Source organism: Marmota monax, unplaced genomic scaffold (genome assembly GCF_021218885.2).
Source record: "Marmota monax isolate L192 unplaced genomic scaffold, Marmota_monax_Labrador192_F-V1.1 WCK01_AAM20220418_F8-fsc00010, whole genome shotgun sequence".
NCBI classification, from domain to species: Eukaryota; Metazoa; Chordata; class Mammalia; order Rodentia; family Sciuridae; genus Marmota; species Marmota monax.
The window spans coordinates 28,048,549-28,066,655 of NW_026692321.1; the positions used below are offsets into that span (position 1 = coordinate 28,048,549).

The 18,107-nt window shown below is 37.4% G+C and overlaps 1 protein-coding gene across 1 annotated transcript in view; it reads left to right on the forward strand.

Annotated features, from left to right (window-relative positions):
• Positions 1–8,188, forward strand: part of Qpct (glutaminyl-peptide cyclotransferase) — a 29,988-nt gene extending 21,800 nt beyond the window's left edge. The window contains exons 5-7 of the mRNA XM_046441664.2: positions 1,470–1,569; positions 4,539–4,655; positions 7,568–8,188. Of these exons, the coding sequence (XP_046297620.1) occupies positions 1,470–1,569; positions 4,539–4,655; positions 7,568–7,713 (363 nt within the window). The 3' untranslated portion in view covers positions 7,714–8,188. The remainder of the gene's footprint in view (positions 1–1,469; positions 1,570–4,538; positions 4,656–7,567) is intronic.
• The last annotated feature ends 9,919 nt before the right edge of the window (positions 8,189–18,107 follow it).

Here is an 18,107-nt window from a genome sequence, read left to right on the forward strand (position 1 = left end):
TATTATCCTGTGTAGTGTCCATTGGCTGCTCATAATGGGTCAGGGGAATATAGTCCACGCTTCATTCATTCACTTGTGCCCAAGCAACTAAAAGGTCCGAGAAGGAGGAGAGAATTGGTTGACCAGCATAAGAACAAAGTTATTTATTTTTCAGTCTATATATATGAATCCATAGTGATGGCAAAGACCGCTTTTTTTTATCCCCAGAACAAATTTTTGATAGCTTACCCAACCTTGTTAATATGTTCCTGCTTCAAAGGTTATTATTTTTAAAATGCATGCATTTAATTATCATTCATGAGTTCATAAATACTACCTCTTTAGAACATACTCTTTTTTAATAAAAAAATGAATAAGTGTATCTTTATTTCTTTTAGAATCACAGACTCTGACAGCATTCATCTACTATGTGTCAAGATCTATACTAGATATTTACCCACACATCATTTCACTTATATAAATCAGGAGGTCTTAAGCTAGGAAGTAGTCTTGAGGGAGTCCTCTTGCCTGCTGATGCTTTATGGCTCAAATAAGTCAAGGAACACTGGTTTAATTATAGAGGCATATAACTAGAGAGGATCTTTAGGGATTAGCTAGTTGGAGCTCTTCACTTGATTCACAAGGAAATGGAAATCTGGAGACACAACGTTATAAAGCTCCTTTACAAGGACTTTTTCTTTCCTGTTCCTTGATGGATAGTTACAGTTTATTCAAGTGCTTCCAATACACTGTCATGTCATCACAGATTAAAGGTAAAATGGCTAATTAGAGGGAGTAGAAGATCTGACAGGCTTGGACTTCCATCTGAAAATAAATATACTCTTCTTTAATCTATGAAATCCGGATGTCACTAGTATCCTTCGTGACATCCTTTTTGGGGGGATGTATGCACAAAGAATTAACACTTTGCCAGTTTGTCCACATTGCATAAGCAAGATTGAAAAAGTTCTCCAAAATAACTAACATACAATATTACCAAAGCCTTTGTTCTTTTTTAAAATATTGATTAAAATGTTATTGTGTTTATTTAAATTATCCAAGGTGATGTTTTGGGATACATATAGATAATAAATGGTTACCACAGTGAAGCTAGTTAATATGTCCATCCTCTCATGTACCTGCCTCCCCTTTGTTTATTTGGCAAATGCATCTAAGACCTGCTCATCTAACAAGAGTCCTGAACACAGTACACTCTTATTAACCACAGTCCTGAGATTGTACATTAGGTCATAAACTCTTCCCTTACATATCTGCTACTTTGTGTCCTCTTACCTGTATCTTCCCATTTACTCCCCATTCCCTGACAGAAGCTTTTCTCTCTTATTAAAGCTTTTGTTGTTTTAAATAGCTCCCTGTAGCATTTTCAATTACTAAAATGCAGTTAGCTTTGACTGATTGTTTTTCCCTGTTGATGAGTATGAAGCATACTTAGGTGACTGTGATTAAGTAACCATATTTTTCTCCCTTAGGATTTAATGGTCTTATTGGATTTAATTGGAGCTCCAAACCCAACATTTCCCAATTTTTTCCCAAGCTCTTCCAGATGGTTTCAGAGACTTCAAACAATCGGTAAGCACCATTAATAGAAAGTAACACATGACTTCTTTGTACTGATAAACACTACATTTTTAAAATTCAAATTTTATGATTTAAGTGTATGATTTAAATGTGTAATGCACTTTAATGACCTTTTTCTTGCCTTAATGATTAGTTTGTAATCCTTACCCATATCTTTAATAGGGCCAGTTTATTTTACTGTGTGTATCTGTATTTTGAAAAGGAAAAGTTTCAATGTAGTATTTTAACTACATTCTACATCTGCATATTATTAGGAATGGTTTGAAAATATTTCCTCGGAATCCTGTTTGATGCATATAGAATGAATTTCTAGGGAAAACTTTCCTTAGCAAAGTGTGTCGACTAATGATGAATATTATGTCTTTATGATGATACCAAAAGATAGTCTTTAATTTTTATTCTGTTCTCTTTCTACTTTTATCATCATCCATTTTCTGCCTTAAATAGACATTATTTTCTTTCTTTTTTTTTTTGTAGGATTCAAACCAAGTGATATTTTTCTTAATAGAGCTCATTAATTTAATTTTAGATTCACAAAAAAATGAACAGGTAATACAGAGAATCCCCATACACCTCCCCTGATCTTTACCTCCTCAGTTTACTTGATTATTAGTATCTTGTGATATTGCAATACATTTGTTAAAATTGAAACAGTATTGATATATTACTAGTAACTGTATATCATCAAATAAAGTTCTTAGCTTACATTAAGATTTATTCTTCATATTATGTAGTTTTCTTCATATTATGTAGTTTCCTGTGGCTCAAAAGAGAGGTTTTTATGAATGTATAATGTTGGGTATCTACCATTACATTATTACAAAATAATGTAACTCCCCTAAACATATCCTGTGCTTATCTATTTATCTTTCCTCCCTTTCCTCAGGAAAACAAAAATCTTGCTTTTCTTCTTCTTCTTCTTTTTTTTAAATCTTTACCTCTATAGTTATGACTTTTCTAGACTGTCACAAAGACAAAAATATACATGCATCCTTGACAGACTTGGACTGTTTCACAAAACTATATGCATTTAAGCCTCCCCCCACCTCGGGTTGTATACACAGTATATTTACACTAATTTGTGTCTTCATATTATTGGATAATAATGATCATCACATTCCACCATCATTAATTACCCAATACCTCCTCCCTTACCCTCCAACCCCTCTGCTCTATCTAGAGTTTGTCTATTCCTACCAAGCTACTGCTTCCTATCAAAAAATATTTGATAAAAGTCTCCTTTTATCAAATATTTTTTTATATAATACAATCTCAGCTAAATTTTTTAAGGAAGTAAGTGATCAGGATACAAGAGAAGAGATCCAGTAAGAGCCATTTAAACTTTAAGCCAAATAAATGGAGGGTTAGTAGGAGAGATCAAGGATGATCAGGCCAAGGAACAGTGATACCCTGTGGCTCAAAAGAGAGGTTGGGACTTAGAGAAAGGAAAGCCTAACTTCTTCCCTTCATGTTCCCATCTTTATAAAACCAACAGAACAAAACAAGACAAACCATTGAGGCGTCAGGAAAAGATGAAACCGAGATGGATTTTTATAATAAAACCCAGGCTAGGAGGCTGCTTTTGAAGCAATAATTTCATGCCAGAAATGTTTTATGGGACACAAAGACTTCTTGGAGAAAGATGGAATTTTATTATTTCTAAGCAGTGGGAAAAGCACGCTGTCTTAGCTCATGCCTTTGCCATGACTTAAGAATTTGCCAGTATCAAGATCTAGACACGATACAAGAGAAACTTGAATTTCCAGATTCTTGTCTTTGGCGAATTTCAATTCCTTTTTGAAAGAATCATTATTCTGGCATTATTGATATAAACTTCTTGGACCTCTTTCTTACACCATGTTTTTCTTAGTTTTTTGGTAACCTCCAGAGATTGAGTTTATCTTCTTTTAAGGAATTTGCATTCTTCTTTTATTTCTTGTACTCAAATGAACTTATATCAGTAACATTTACCTTAATGCAATTTTAATGCATTGTGCTACTCCTCTGCATGGTATTTACACTTCAAACTCTATCTCTAATTGTATAAGGAAAATTTTTTGTCCTATCACAAAGGAATTATGAATATCAATAAATAGGAATATTGTTTTTGATGGTGGCTACAGCTTCCCAATATTCCAAAAATCATATCATATGTGCTTGCTTACTAGATGGCCTAGTTTCACCTTATAAATCTAGCAATTAAAAAATAAATAGCTATCTTAGGAACTTTTATTTAGTTATTTTATAATCTTCTTGTGATTGTTCATCATCTTGTAACATATGTCACATAGGTTTTATGTACTTGGGTTATATGTTCAAGATGACAAGAGTGACAGAATGTAGGATAGTGGTTCTTGAACTTGAGTAAGCATCAGAATGTCTTGGAGGGCTTGTTACAGCACAGGTTGCTGGTTTCCACCCCAGAATTTTTGATTTGGTAGATCTGAGGGGAAACTAGATAATATCCATTTCTAACTAGTTCCCAAGTAATGCTGATGCTACTAATCAGGAACCACTCATGTGGGTCACAATAGGTACTTCTTTTTCATATAGTGGTCTTTTGACATACTTCATCCTTATTATGTTTGAGTATTCCACTTTTAAGCTCCATATCTCTTCTTTAGGCATTCTTTATGCAGCATTTGGACTTATAAGCACCTACATACCTGAGTGAACCCCTCTTTTCCTTTGATTTCTCATTCTCCATCATCTGTTGAGTTTCCACCTTCAAGGAGATTCTCATCTGAAAGGTTAAAGCCATTTCTCTCTCTTCCTACTCTAAATGTAAATACTAAATTTAATCAGATGTGTATTTTCTTGGTATGGCCATGCTCACTGCTGCATAGTCTTTTAAAAAATGATGGCTACATGTACTAAGATTCCAACTCCTTCAAAAGGATGTTTTGAGTCTTGATCAGATAAAAATAGATATTCATTTGCTATCTAATTATCATCTGCAGAACATGAACTTCATGAATTGGGTTTGCTCAAGGATCACTCTTTGGAGAGGAAGTATTTCCAGAATTTGGGTCACGGAGGTATTATTCAGGATGACCATATTCCATTTTTAAGAAAAGGTAAAGTTTGTGTGTGTGTGTGTGTACATGCGCGTACACGCGCGCGCACGCGCACACACATGCACGTGTGTGTAGCAGTACCTCTGCAGGTGCACTTATTTATTATCTATTGTATTTGTTGTATTTTATGTGCATTTTGAAATTTTAAGGCTACATATCACTTATCTCCTCTTTAAAGTAAATTAAGATCAATGTTTTCAGCCATGGCTCATCCTCAGACCTTAGTTTCCTGGTACCATCAGATAATTTTCTTCAGTATTGAAGATTTTCAGGTCTCTAACATGTGTGTACATTCAAGGAGCATATTAAACATAAATAATAACTAGTGCTTTATAATCACTAAGACTGTTCTTTAAGGATTGACTATGCTAAATTTCTGTATTAATGATTTGAACCAATCCAAAAGTATTTAAAATATTTAAAAATAGACAATAAAATTAATTTGATTGAGAACTATAGTTTCAAAAGGAAGTATACATGTTGTACTAGGAACAAACTTTGGCCAATATGTATCTTCTGATTATGTGCCTATAAGCAGTTAGATGCTTGAACCACATTAAATGAGAAGGAAGAAGTCTAGACGGTTCCTCACCTGATCTTTAGTGACACCAGATATGATTTAGATGCAACATATAATGCTTTTACTTTCCCTTACCAGGCCTCTCTCTTCAGGTTATAAAATGAAATGATGGAACCCACCATTGTTCATTGATATGGAGGAAGACTGGCTTCAAAGTAAATTTTACTTTCCCAGTGTTGCCCTTCTTAGTGAACAGTCTACATTTATGTAGTTGTTCAGGTCAGACTCTTGGGAGTTGTCCTTAGTTTGTCTCTTTCCTTGTGATCCACATTCATATCTAACACACATCCATTTTTAGGTCTTTGTGGTAGCATCCAAGTTGAATACTGGTGTGCAGTACTGGACTTTAGTAATAATTCTTATTCCCTCTGATTTGCAACAATCTATAAGTGTGAGGAACCATTAAATTTAATTAACAGAGAGAAGGGGTTAGAAGGTGTAGCTCAGTGTAGAGTGCTTGCATAGCATGCAAAGGGCCCTGGGTTCAATCCCCTGTACCAGGAAAATAAACAAACAAAAACTAAAATAAAACAAAGCAAGAAAATAAAAAATAAAGAAAAGAGAAAAAGAATGAGAGAGAAGTTGGAGGAGAGAAGATAAACCCTTCAAGGTCTTATCCCCAGTGACTACTTGACTTACTTCCTTAAATTAGGTCCTACCTTCCAATGATCCATTCAGCCATCAACAGATGAATCCGCTGATGACGTCAGAGCCCTCATGATCCAATCACTTCCCCAAAGCCCCACCTCTGGACATTGCTTCATTGGGGACACTGAGCTTTGGGGTTATTCCAAATCTAAACCATAACTTTAACTATCTACCATATCATAATATGGCTTGTATTTTTTTTCATGGAAGTCATTCCAAATCCTGAGGACGCTTTCATTTTTTTACATGTAGAATATTGATGAGAGCCTATATAATATGATATCCTGCCTCACCGCCTAAAAAGTTAGGTTGTATTTTTGCACTTTGTGTAACTCTAATGTTGTCTGGTCAATAAGGGAGCAATATCCTTGTGTCAAGATGGTGGAAGTTTTTTGGTAGATGGGTATATCTAAATTAAGCATTTGTAATACAAAGTCCCTTTTCACTTCTGTGTCTATAAAAGTTCTAAACATGCTTTTAATTGTTAAACTTCCTAATAACCTCTATGCATCACTTCTTCTAAGTTATTGATCATATCCTATTATTGCATTTGGTTATATTGTGAGAAACTTTTTATTATAAAGACCATATGAAGATATGAATTGTATGTAAATATTGTCACCATGTAGTGTATACACTGTACATTTAAAATATTAATCCAATAAAGATTTTTTGAATTTGAAAAAAATGGAATTACAGTAAAAAAGAAGGGATGTTGGAAGTCTGAATCAACCCAAGGACTCTTGCAGTAGCCTCCCAACTGAGTTTGTTCCCAGATTTTATTCTTGTTTCTCTATTCTTTGTATAGGAGTTAGAGCTATCTTTTAAAAATGTAAATCAAATTGTGATAGTTATTATTTTAAAGGTCTAGTGGCTTTCTCTTATAGAAAAAGACCTGAAGTCTTTACCATTGCTTATAACACCCTCCATTTTCTGGCTCTGTTCTTCTTCTTCAATATCACTTTCTACCTCACTTTCCAGGTGTTGCTGTGATCCAGCCACACTGGCAGTCTAGTTGTTCTTCAAGCGGGATAAGCACATTCCTGCCTCAGTACTTTGCACTTGCTAATACTGCTGTCTGCAATGCTCAATCCTGGATCTGTGCATGGCTTGCTTTCCCTTCCTTTGGTGTGTGTCCCCCCCACCCTGTTACCTGCCTCTCATCCTTTATTCCTTTACCTTATTTAATTATTCTTTTTTTATATACCTTTGTTTTATTTATTTATTTTTATGTGGTGCTGAAGATTGAACCCAGGGCCTTGCACGCACTAACTAGGTGAGCGCTCTACTGCTGAGCCACACCCCCAGCCCCCTATTTAATTATTCTTAATAAACTTTATCACTTTCTAAAATTATGTTTGATATGTGTTTATTTGCTTCTTTCTCCACTGGAATGCAAGCTTCACATGGCATGGCTTTGTCTTTTCACTAAAGAAACTTCAACTCATAGAACCAGAACTGGTGGGTAGTAGGTGCTTTTTACTTATTTAATGAGTCAATTATTACTTGTTTAAGGAGTGAATGTTTTTGGAGTACGAGAGTAAGATATAAAGAAGTGTCCAACAGATGATGAATTATCAGGTGTCCTTATGTGGTACAGAGTTCCCTCTGCTTGCAGAAAGCCACTTTCTGCTTTACTTGCTGTCAACCTGCCCCAAATGACAAGTGGTTTCTTTCTTATTAGGTGTTCCAGTTCTGCATCTGATACCATCTCCTTTCCCTGAAGTCTGGCACACGATGGATGACAATGAGGAGAATTTGGATGAGTCAACCATTGACAATTTAAACAAAATCATCCAAGTCTTTGTGTTGGAATATCTTCATTTGTAGTATTCTGGTTTAGTACATGGTAATTGTTTCTGCACCAAATTCAAAATTCAAGGCACCATTTAAATAATCCGATTCCAGATAGATGCTGTATGGAAGCTTCTATCCTGGAGATGCGTTTTGTAGGTATCTTTGAATATGTGATCAATGAATTACAGAATTATGTCTTGAATTACCTATTAATTTTCATCTAGAAATAATAGGGAACACATAAAGAAAACAGAAAATAAATGTCTTTAAAAATTCTTTAGATAAAAGCAATTAAATGAAATCAGATTCAATTATTTAATATCATAGTTTTTAAACAGTACTTAAATATGATGGTGGTGTGCAATATGTAACCTTAGTTTTGTGATTTTTCAACCATGGAAATGTATTTTATAATATAAAACAGAGATGTACTTTGAAGACTTTCAAATTTCTTTGAGAAATGTTTGTAGGGTTAATTTCAAGGAATTAAAATAAGAATTAAATGCCATGTTGTGAATTTCTTTGTCATATATATAAATGAAGAAGTATGTAATTAAATTCGCAGCCCAATTTTTATAGTTTTGCAACTTTATTCTTGTAAAAATAATATAGTCACTAATAAAAGCATTGGAAAATTGATTAAATAAGAATATCCTATTGTACTGACAGAATCATCATTGCTTTTAAAGTTTTTTTCTCTATTTTTTTTCAGTGCAGATTTTTCTTATATAGGTTTAATTAAAAGGCTTATTATTTTGGCCTGTTTTCCCCTGTTAATCATTGTAATTACCAGACAGGTATTTGTTGTTTTGGTCTTGGATTGAGCTGAAGACAGACAAAGATCATTGAGTGTGACCTTTAAAGTCAATATTTTTTAAAAAATATTTTTTATTTTTCTTTATTTTATTTATTTATCTATCTTTATGTGGTGCTGAGGATCAAACTCAGTGCCTCATGTGTGGTAAGCAAATTCTCTACCACTAAGCTACAATCCCAGCTCCTTTAAAATCAACATTAAAGTAACAGTTAAAGCACACTAGTTATAATAATTTTTGCGCAGGTAAATTATATGGTATTCAAATTTGGCTAATTACTTATAGCATATATTTTTTTCCCCTAGAAATACATAGGCCACACAAATTGCCTTTAGTCTTAGGAGACAATTATCTAGAAATATAAACTTGATCAACTGAACAATTAGGAAATTGATCCTGCCAAATAGATGAAGTTGGTTGGGGCCACTGTTCTCTGTGTTCGGAGTAGACAGTAAATAATCACTGAATTATTCTGCTGAGGCCAAATAGAGTGAGACAGACCAGGTAAGTGGGGAAGCAATGCCAATTTTAAGTTCAGTGACAGTGTAAGTCACTGGAAAAGTAGTTTCCTTGCTTAAACATACTGTCCAGGTAAGAGAAGTATAATTTAAAAATTTATGGCTATGTATAATTATAATCAAGAATATAGTTAGATTCTTGAATTTACCCTCATTGAAAATGTATCCAGAATCACATAGCTAATAAGTGCAGTGGGATCTGAACCCAAGCAGTCTGGCTCTAAACTTATGTTTGGAACCACTGTAAAGCATTGCCTCTGTACACAAAAAGAATTTTGCAGAGTATTCTCAATGCCAAATGCAAAGCAACATTTGCATCTTGAAGTTTTTATAGGTCATTCCTTCTATCTGGGGAAACATTCTTAAATCCTTATTACCATGATCTACCTGACAATGTCAAGCATCAAAGGCACATCATCTCTGTGCATAATTATTTCCCCACCGTACCAAAGGCTATTTTACATTAGCATGGGTATAACAGAAAATCAACACAAGGGCTTCTGGGGCTAAAGAATCTAAGCCACAAAGCAGGATTAAAGGGAGCTGAATTTTTGAGATTAATTTTTTGGATGAGAGAAAACATTTGAAAGGAGTTCAGGGAAAACATATTCTTTTTTTTTTACACCATAAGAGTAATGGTTTAACTGATGGTATTATTGTTTAATTGCTAAATGGTTTAACTGATGATAAACAGCATGAAAATAAGTTTTCACAAGGAACTTACACATTAGTTGACAGCACTGCATATATAATTATAAGCTGAAATGATAAGCTCCTTTTGAGGCAGAGTGAAATTAATAGGAGATCTACTATAATCTTTTGAGTTGGCATTGGTTGAATTATTTTTAGAGGAGGTTGAGGGATATGTTGAAATGAGATGACGGGAAAAGTGAAAACATAAGCAGCTTAATCCAGTGAAGGTTTCCTTGCTTTAGACTGGCACATCCTGAAATTCACTAAGAATGTGCATTAATATGAGAAAAGCAATCATGATGTCATAAAGGGAGACATTTTAAGGTATTAACTTTGATATTAATCTCTGTAATATGTTCTGTGTAATTCATTCTAGTCAGAAATATTACTTTTTGAAAATTATGGCCATAAAGGCGGTGCTCCATAAACATTATGTTACATTTGGAATTTTTCTGTAAGCATTTTGGAGCATTTTACTGCCCCTCAGAGAACCATTTGTATGTTTCGCCTATGACTGTCAACCCTGAAATACATAGGGTTATTTTTCTTCTTCAGGAGAAGTGAGTTCAAAGGAAAATATTCATAAAAGAGCATTCATAACCTTGGCATCTAGAAAAATCATGAGCCTGTTATTGTAGCTTGAGGGCTGTGGCTGGAAGAGAAAAGACAGATCCTTCGAAATGGAGAAATGTTTTAGATAGTGAAGCAGTTGTCATAAGAACAAAGCAGCCCATGTTTCCAGGTCTAGCTTCAAATCCTGAAACAGTTTATTCCATGAAGCTTCTTTCTTCCATCAAAGAAATACATTCATTATGGTGTTACAGCAAAACCATGTGAAAACTGAACATTTGCTCCATCAGCTTGGCCCAGCTGGAGGTGATTACTTTGCATAAAGGAGGGATGGATAAGACTCTAGAAGCTTCCATTTCTCTAATGCACAGACAGCCCCACAGGAGGCTTGGTCATGGTCTATTCTGTTGAGTATTACATTTCAGTTTTTTTTTTTTTTAGGGCCTAAATCTGAGAAATGAAGGCTTGGAGATAAAGGAAATAAATAAAGAGAAATTGAAAGAGATTATTCAGGACAGCCTCAGTAATTTAAAGCAAAGTGAATGTAGGAAATCTGAGGAAATTATTGAAGTTTGCTATTCGTGAAGGCTTGGGACTGTGCTTTCAAGGCCAGCCTTTTCGTCAACTTCTGGCTTCAAAGATGAATGTAAGAAAGATTGAGGTTTCCCTCTCAGTTTCAGGGCCATTTTCTACACAGCCTGAAACTCTAAAAGTTGTTTTGAAGTGGTTTTACTTCCTCCCCTTACGTCCTCCTCCAGTCTCACTTCTCTAACGTATATGGTACATCTTTTTCAGCTTTCAAATAGCAAAATGACTGCTTTGTTGCAAAGGGCTGATACCACTGTGCAAAGCCACTACTGTGCTTCATGGAAGGGCTGGGGCGAGAGGAGAAGTTGCTAGCTAATTGAACCCATAGGGTGGTACACGATCCCCCTCTAATCTTCTCGAACACGAAAATTGTCCCCAGACTCCTGGAAATACAGCCTGCAACAATAATTTATGACCTTTTTGAAGAGAGCTGGGATGAAAAGACCGTCTGTGTCGGGGCTGTATCCCTTTGCCTGAGTTTGGTTGGGGAGCTCACGCAATGTGAAGTCATCTAATGGGGCTCAGATTTCAAAGACAAGGCATGGACTCTAGCCCACTCTCCCAACGAATCCAAATTTGCCAGTAGAGAGTTTAGACCATGTGTTTGAGAATTAATATCAAGAGCACACAATTGCCAAAAAAAAAGCAACATGGCTTAAATCAAACAAACAAAATCCAAAACCCCAAAACAAAGAAAACCCAAATTCACAAAGATGACAAAGGTAACATTAAAATAGATTTAAAAACTGACAAGTTTATATAAATCACACTGAAAACTTTATTCTCTTACACTTACTTAGCCCTCTGTCCTTGGCATTCATGGATTTTATATTTGTGGTTTTGGCTAACAAAGAATGACACTTAGTAAATTCTGTGACCAGAAAGAAGTGAATGAACATGATGGCCCCTTGCCATCGATGTCACTGCTCTCTAGTGCCCACTACACCTCTGTTAAGACTACTGTTCTTGCTGGAGGTACACTTAAAGAAGTCTAGAAAAGTGATGGTACAGAGAGTAGCTTTGTAAGTTACTTTAATCACTTGTCAAAAGAAGAATTAAGAGTAGGAAAAAGATCACTTTAGTTTTTTTCCCAATGTTTTTAATGGGGCAAATTTTATGTAACAATGATATTCAAAAGTAGCTAAGATCCCTTTTGGGTCATACTAGAGTTATTTCACATCAAGGAATTTATTACATTATTCCTTTGATAGGTTTACCCATGTTGTTGTACATTAGTATCCTCATTTTTTAAAGAAATGAACACAGAAATTAAATTATTCTCAATTGATGCTAGGAGTAGACTCTGGGGAATTTAATTTTTGATGCACAACATTGTCTAATTTCAGGCTGATTCTGAGGGGTCTCAGAAATTTTCTAGCTTATTGGTTTTTAGCTGAGAGTAGGGGGCATGTAGAAATTGTGTGTGTGTGTGTGTGTGTGTGTGCACGTTCATTAGAATGTGTTGCCTACTTGTTCGTTTGAGGGTTGGGCTGGGGGTGTGGCTCAGCTGTAGAGCGCTCACCTAGCATGTGCAAGGCACTGGGTTCCATCCTCAGCACCACATAAAAATAAATAAATAAAATAAAGGTATCATGTCCAACTACAACTAAGAAAAAAAATAAATAAATAAAAAAAGAAAAGGAAAAGAAAAGATTGAGGGTTGCTTCTTGCATTTAGTGGGCAGAGGCAAAGACAAATGTTCAGGCCAGTCTGCACAATAACGAATTGTCCCAGCCCAGTGCCAATGGTGCCTTCCACTGAGAAACACTGATTAGTTTCCAGTATCAGATCTAGAGATCTAGAGAGGCTCAATCATTTAAGTTTCTTTGTTTGCAAGTGACCGCCCCCCCCCAAAAAAAAATTAAAATTATCTGAGAAAAACAGAATTACTTCATGTCTGTGGCTTTAGACACCACAGAGTCCGAAACCCCATCTCTTCTTCTGCTTTGTTGTCTGAGCTTAGGTAAGTGCTTCCTCCTGGGGCAAGATGGATGCTAGTAGCATCAGGTTCATATCCCCATAACTCCAGGTTTAGGAGAGTATCCATCACCTGTACAGCAGTTCCACATGGTCCAAGTGAGTTTTTAACCTCTGGTGGCCAAGTCTCTGAGCTGGAGGATGGAATGCCCTGATGGACTTTGACTTATACCCATCCTTGTAGCAGGGTGGAGGATCAACCTCACCAAACTACAGGGAGGAAGGTGGGACAGGGAGGTGTAGAGAAATGATGCTGCACAAATAAGGACATCAGATGTTCACTATAGTAGGCAAGTGACCTAGGTGTCTTATCCATGGTATCATGCTTTCTTTCTCTTGTGGCAATAAATGGTGTTAGAATGGAGATACACTTGATTTCCATACAATCTAGGGCTAAAGTCTCATAAGAAGAAGACCACAAGAGTTATAAAACATTCTATGCCTCAGGCACTAAATATATGGATTAGAGTTTCCTAAATTCAGCTGCTCATGCATTATTTTCTGCAGTGAAATGAATCTATCAAAGACAAGCAGAGTTGCTTCAACTAAGCACAGATTTTCTTCAAGATGATTGTACTTCTTCTCCAGACCTACAGGTAAATTGAAAGAGCTTAGAAAGTTTTGTCCAAGGGAAGAAGGGTAGACTTGTTTACATTTCATCGTGACAGGAGGCAGAGAGATTGCTTATTTAAGACACCAAGAAAAATTGAGGACCCTGAAAAATTGCCCAGGAAAGGTAAACTTCTCTGTTACAGGAAGCTGGCAGTCATGGATGAGACCTTGTCCAGATACTGCCTGAGGCCAGGCAGACTGAAGACCAGGGAAGGGTTTCCTGACTTGCTGTGAATGTTTCAGCCCAGTGATATTTTTTTTTCCCCCAAGATCAGCATTGAAGGCAGCACTTGGCTTCTTATACCACAAAATATATGTTTCTTACATTGCTTCTTAGAAGCCCATAAATTATCAAGCCAGTGTAGGAGGGCTAGCCAGGTTTAGGTCTCCATCAAGGCCACTATCAGACCACCTTACCATTGGAGACCGAACTGAGATTGTTGTTCAGGGATTGGGACTAAGAGAGTAGAATACAAGTACCTTGGAACTGAAATAGGCCTTAGAAACCATCCATCTGTGGTTCTCACCCTCAGCTTTAGACTTTCCCTGGGGCAGCAATGCAGACAGGGGCCCTCTCCACAGTCTTGTTCCTTTCCCAGAAGTAGAATGTGCTGCAATGGTTTCCAAAGGTTTGTGTTTTAAGCAGTAGAACTCCTTGCCCCCCAAGGATTTTTCAAATGGAAACCACAAAGATAAAAGTAGAGCAGATCTGGTTGAAGCAAGGAGAGAACCTTATTGGCCAAACCTTATCCAAATCTCCACGACACTTGTCCCCATCCACTCCCACAGGGACTCCTGAGCACTTCCATCCATGAAACCTAGGGCTCTGCAGAACAGAGCTCAGAACATAGAACATATTTATTTTTCTTCCCATTTGCCTTCACTTTTACTTCCATTAATTGCACTCTCTCTGTTAAAGCTTTAGCCATTTCCTGTTAGCCAATCCCCTTTTCTCTCTCTTTTAAAACAGTACTTATCACTGTTATCTATTTGTTAATTTGTGTATTATCTCTCCTTTCCCTTTAGAAGCTGAGCTCACAAGAAGAGCAGGGACTTTGTTTCATTTATTGCTATGGTCTCAGTGATCAGCCCAGTCCTTAGCACACAGTAGATGTGCATTAAATCCGTGTTGAATGAATTTCACAGATGAGGAAACTTGTCTTTCCCAATACTAGACCTTCAGCCAGGATGATGCACTTGTAGGTCACGTACTCAATCCAAATGTAATCACCTTGACGCATCTTGCCTTTAATCTGTCCTTGATCTTGTTCCCCACTCCCTCATTTCTCACCTGGAGTAACGCAGCAACCTCCCAGATAGATTCCCTGAAGCCGTTCTGCCCTCCTTTAATCTGGACTCCATGCAACAATCAGAGAAGGTTTTTAAACATGTAAATCAGATTTCATCACTATGTGGTCTAACACCTTTTGATAGCATTTCATTGCATTCAGAATTAACACAAACCCAGTGCTCTGGCCTACAAACTCCACTCAGAACTCAAAGACATACCATTCTGTCCCTCTCTCAGCTGCAGCCCCTCCTGCCTCTGTTTTTGTTTCTCAAACTTACTAAGCTCTTTCTTGCCATAAGGAGGCTTTTGGGCAATCTTTCCCTCCATCTGGAATTCTCACAGAGCTTCTCCTCCCATCTCCTTATCTCAACTGTTTCTTCCCTGTATATTTCTCTCTCAGCACTTTGCTCATTTTTTTTCATTATATTTATTATAACTTGTCATTAGTTTTTTTTTGGGGGGAGGGCTGTCTCCATTATCAAATTGTAAGTCCTTTGAGGGCAAGATCACTCTTATGTTTATTATTGCATTCCCAGTGACCTGCGATTAGCATGTTGCAGATTTTAATAAATACTTGGTGATTAAAAATTATTCAGATATTTATTTGGCTTCCAATCCTTTGACTTCAGGACTTTGTTCTAATGTCCCTTTGCTGAAGTGACCTTCTCTAGCCATCCTATGTAAGACATACCAATGTATTTCCTGGCTTTGGCCTGTTGATGTTGGTGAGAAATTTGGTATTCTTTCTTAGTCTGGGCCTTTCGTGTTCTGTAAGAACAGGGCTTGTCTTCTGCTATTGAACCTACTGGCTGCCTTAGGCTTCCACCCCACCCAACTCTAGTCTTCAGGTCCTCCATACTCATTTAAGGCCTTTCCTGCCCCATTTCAGAGGAGATGGGGGAAACAAAGACAAAGAGATCTTATATAAGTCAACAGTAGGTAGACTTAGGACCAAAATGTCAAGTTTGGGGATTCCTGTCCAGTCCAATGTCTTTTCACTGTATCATGCTAATCTTTTATCTTCATTTCAAATGAAAGTGACTTACTTTGGGGTTTCAGATGGGCTCCCCAAAGGTTATGGAGGACATGATCACTTAAAATCAGAAAAGAAACAATAATTCAGGCTTTTGGGTTAGATAGACAAATCTTGATCAGACAGTTATTGAGATCAAATCTATACACAGGGCTGGAATTAGGCACCTAGGGAGCAGAAGCAGTCACAGACCCAGATTCATATCCAGGAGCCAGGCACTGGGTGGTAAACTGTGTATGCGTGACCTCCTACCCCATGCCTCCAAAGGGAGGCTCCAAGCTCAAGGTTGGGGATCTGGCCTTCAGATTCCAGTAGCTTTGAGCATAGTGCCTCAGAAAAGTGTTAGACTTAGAACAGCCACAAGATTCAGTGGGTTCACAGAATCCCCTGGTTCTGCCTCTTGCCTCCTCTGACTTCTTTCCTTCCAAAGAGGACATTTTGAAGAATTTTCTGGAAGAGAGATGAGAAATGTGGATATGAAATAAAGCGGAAAGAAGAACCACAATACTGACTATTTTTTCAGCACTGGTGAAATTTTTGAAGGAGATATGGGGTGGGGAGCAAAAGGCCAGAGTAAATTGGCAGAAAAGGGAAAGAGAAGAAGAGGGAGTTGAGGCTCTTTCAGGCTTTGAGTGAGAAACCCATCCTCAGACCTTAGGAACAGGCCCACGTGCTCTCCTGGTGGTTTCCGTGTACCAGCAAGGCCTTTGGGTTTAGGCTGGTTTCTCTGGTAGCAAAGAAGATCCGAGAAAATTTGCAGAGGCAGCTTTAAAGCCTCCTCCAGAGAGTTTCTGACTCATCCCTTTGACTCCCGCCTACATCTGTCAACAGGGAAACTCCAGGGGTGGAGGTTGCTTCCCTGTGCTAAACCATTTGCCTTCCTGGAGGGTGGGAGATGGGAAGAAGTAAAGGGGGCTTTGTCTGTGATATCATACCATGTCCTCTCCTTTGTTGTTCTCCCATTTGAAGCTCAGAATGAGGAATAGCAGGCTCATTAAAAACATGTTTTTAAATTAAGGGATTAAACTCTGTAATGGTGAAATTTCAGTGTATAATCAGATTGTAGAGTTAAAGCTTTGAAGCTGTTTCTGTGTTCTTAGGACTATAGAAGTTAATTCTTAGACATTGCTTTCCTCCTAAGTGCAACTTCAGCATGTGGCCAAGGAAACTTACAAGGGCAAAGAGGCTATCCATCTCAAGCTGTAGGATGTGCTGGACTCCCTAGTCTTTTCGTCCTCTTCCCTGGGTTCTGTGCACTGTCTTCTACATGCTGCTGAGTGCCCACCAGCTGTGTGATACCTGAAAGTTTGCCACAGGCAGAGTGTTTGAGTATTCTGTCATTCTGTGTTTTCACAGCATAATCTGTGGATTCTGTTGTGATTTATAGTTCTCCAACTGGACATGGGGTACATCAGAGCTACAGAAATGCTGCCCACCTGAGCCCCCTTTTTTTTTCTTTCTCTGATAGCAGGGCTACCACTTTGGCTGCCACCAGACCTACACAGCAACCAAGGACAAGGGTTTGAGATGGTTGTACATGAAGTGCAAAAGAAAAAAGCACTCAGAAATGTGGAGTTTATTTGCATTGATTCAGGGATCCAAGGAAAAAAGTTGTTGGAGAAAAGAATAACCTGTGTGCCCACTAAAGTTAGAATTGATCTTTCTTTACTATCCTGGTTCTTCCCCAACTCATTTGAGGCCATTTCTCTGGCTCTTTTGCGGATTCCTTTTCATCCCCAGACTTGTTAACATTAAAAGGCCATCCATAAGGCTCAGTTCTTGATCTTCTTCATTTCTCTATCTTGCTTAGGTCATTACTGAACTAATTTAGCTTCAAATGTTTAAGTAACACCCAAATGTTGATGGATAGCTCTCCAGAATTCCTAACTGCCTTCTAGACTCACATATACGACGACCCCTGGAACAGATCCATCAGTGGTCAAGTTTCACATGTTCCCTCTGAACCTCGGATCCTCTTCCCACAAACCTGTTCCACTCCTGTTCTTCTCCATCTTGATTGACTGTAGCTCCATTCTTCCTGCAGCTCAACCAGAAATACTGGAACCATTCTTAACTCTTCTCTTTTTTTAAAATCAGGAAATAGGCAGACCAGGTCTATCTTCAAAACACATCCAGAACCCAGTCCTCTTTTAGCATCTTGATTGCCCCCACAGTGGTCAAATCTCCATTATCCCTGGATTTCATTATTGTAAGAGACTCTTAGCAAGTATTCTTGCTTCTACCCTAGCCCCATTTAGTCTCTGCTTAGTGCAGAAGGAAAAGTGATCCTTCACGAAAGTAAGTCAGGTTATGTCACTCCTTCATTCAAA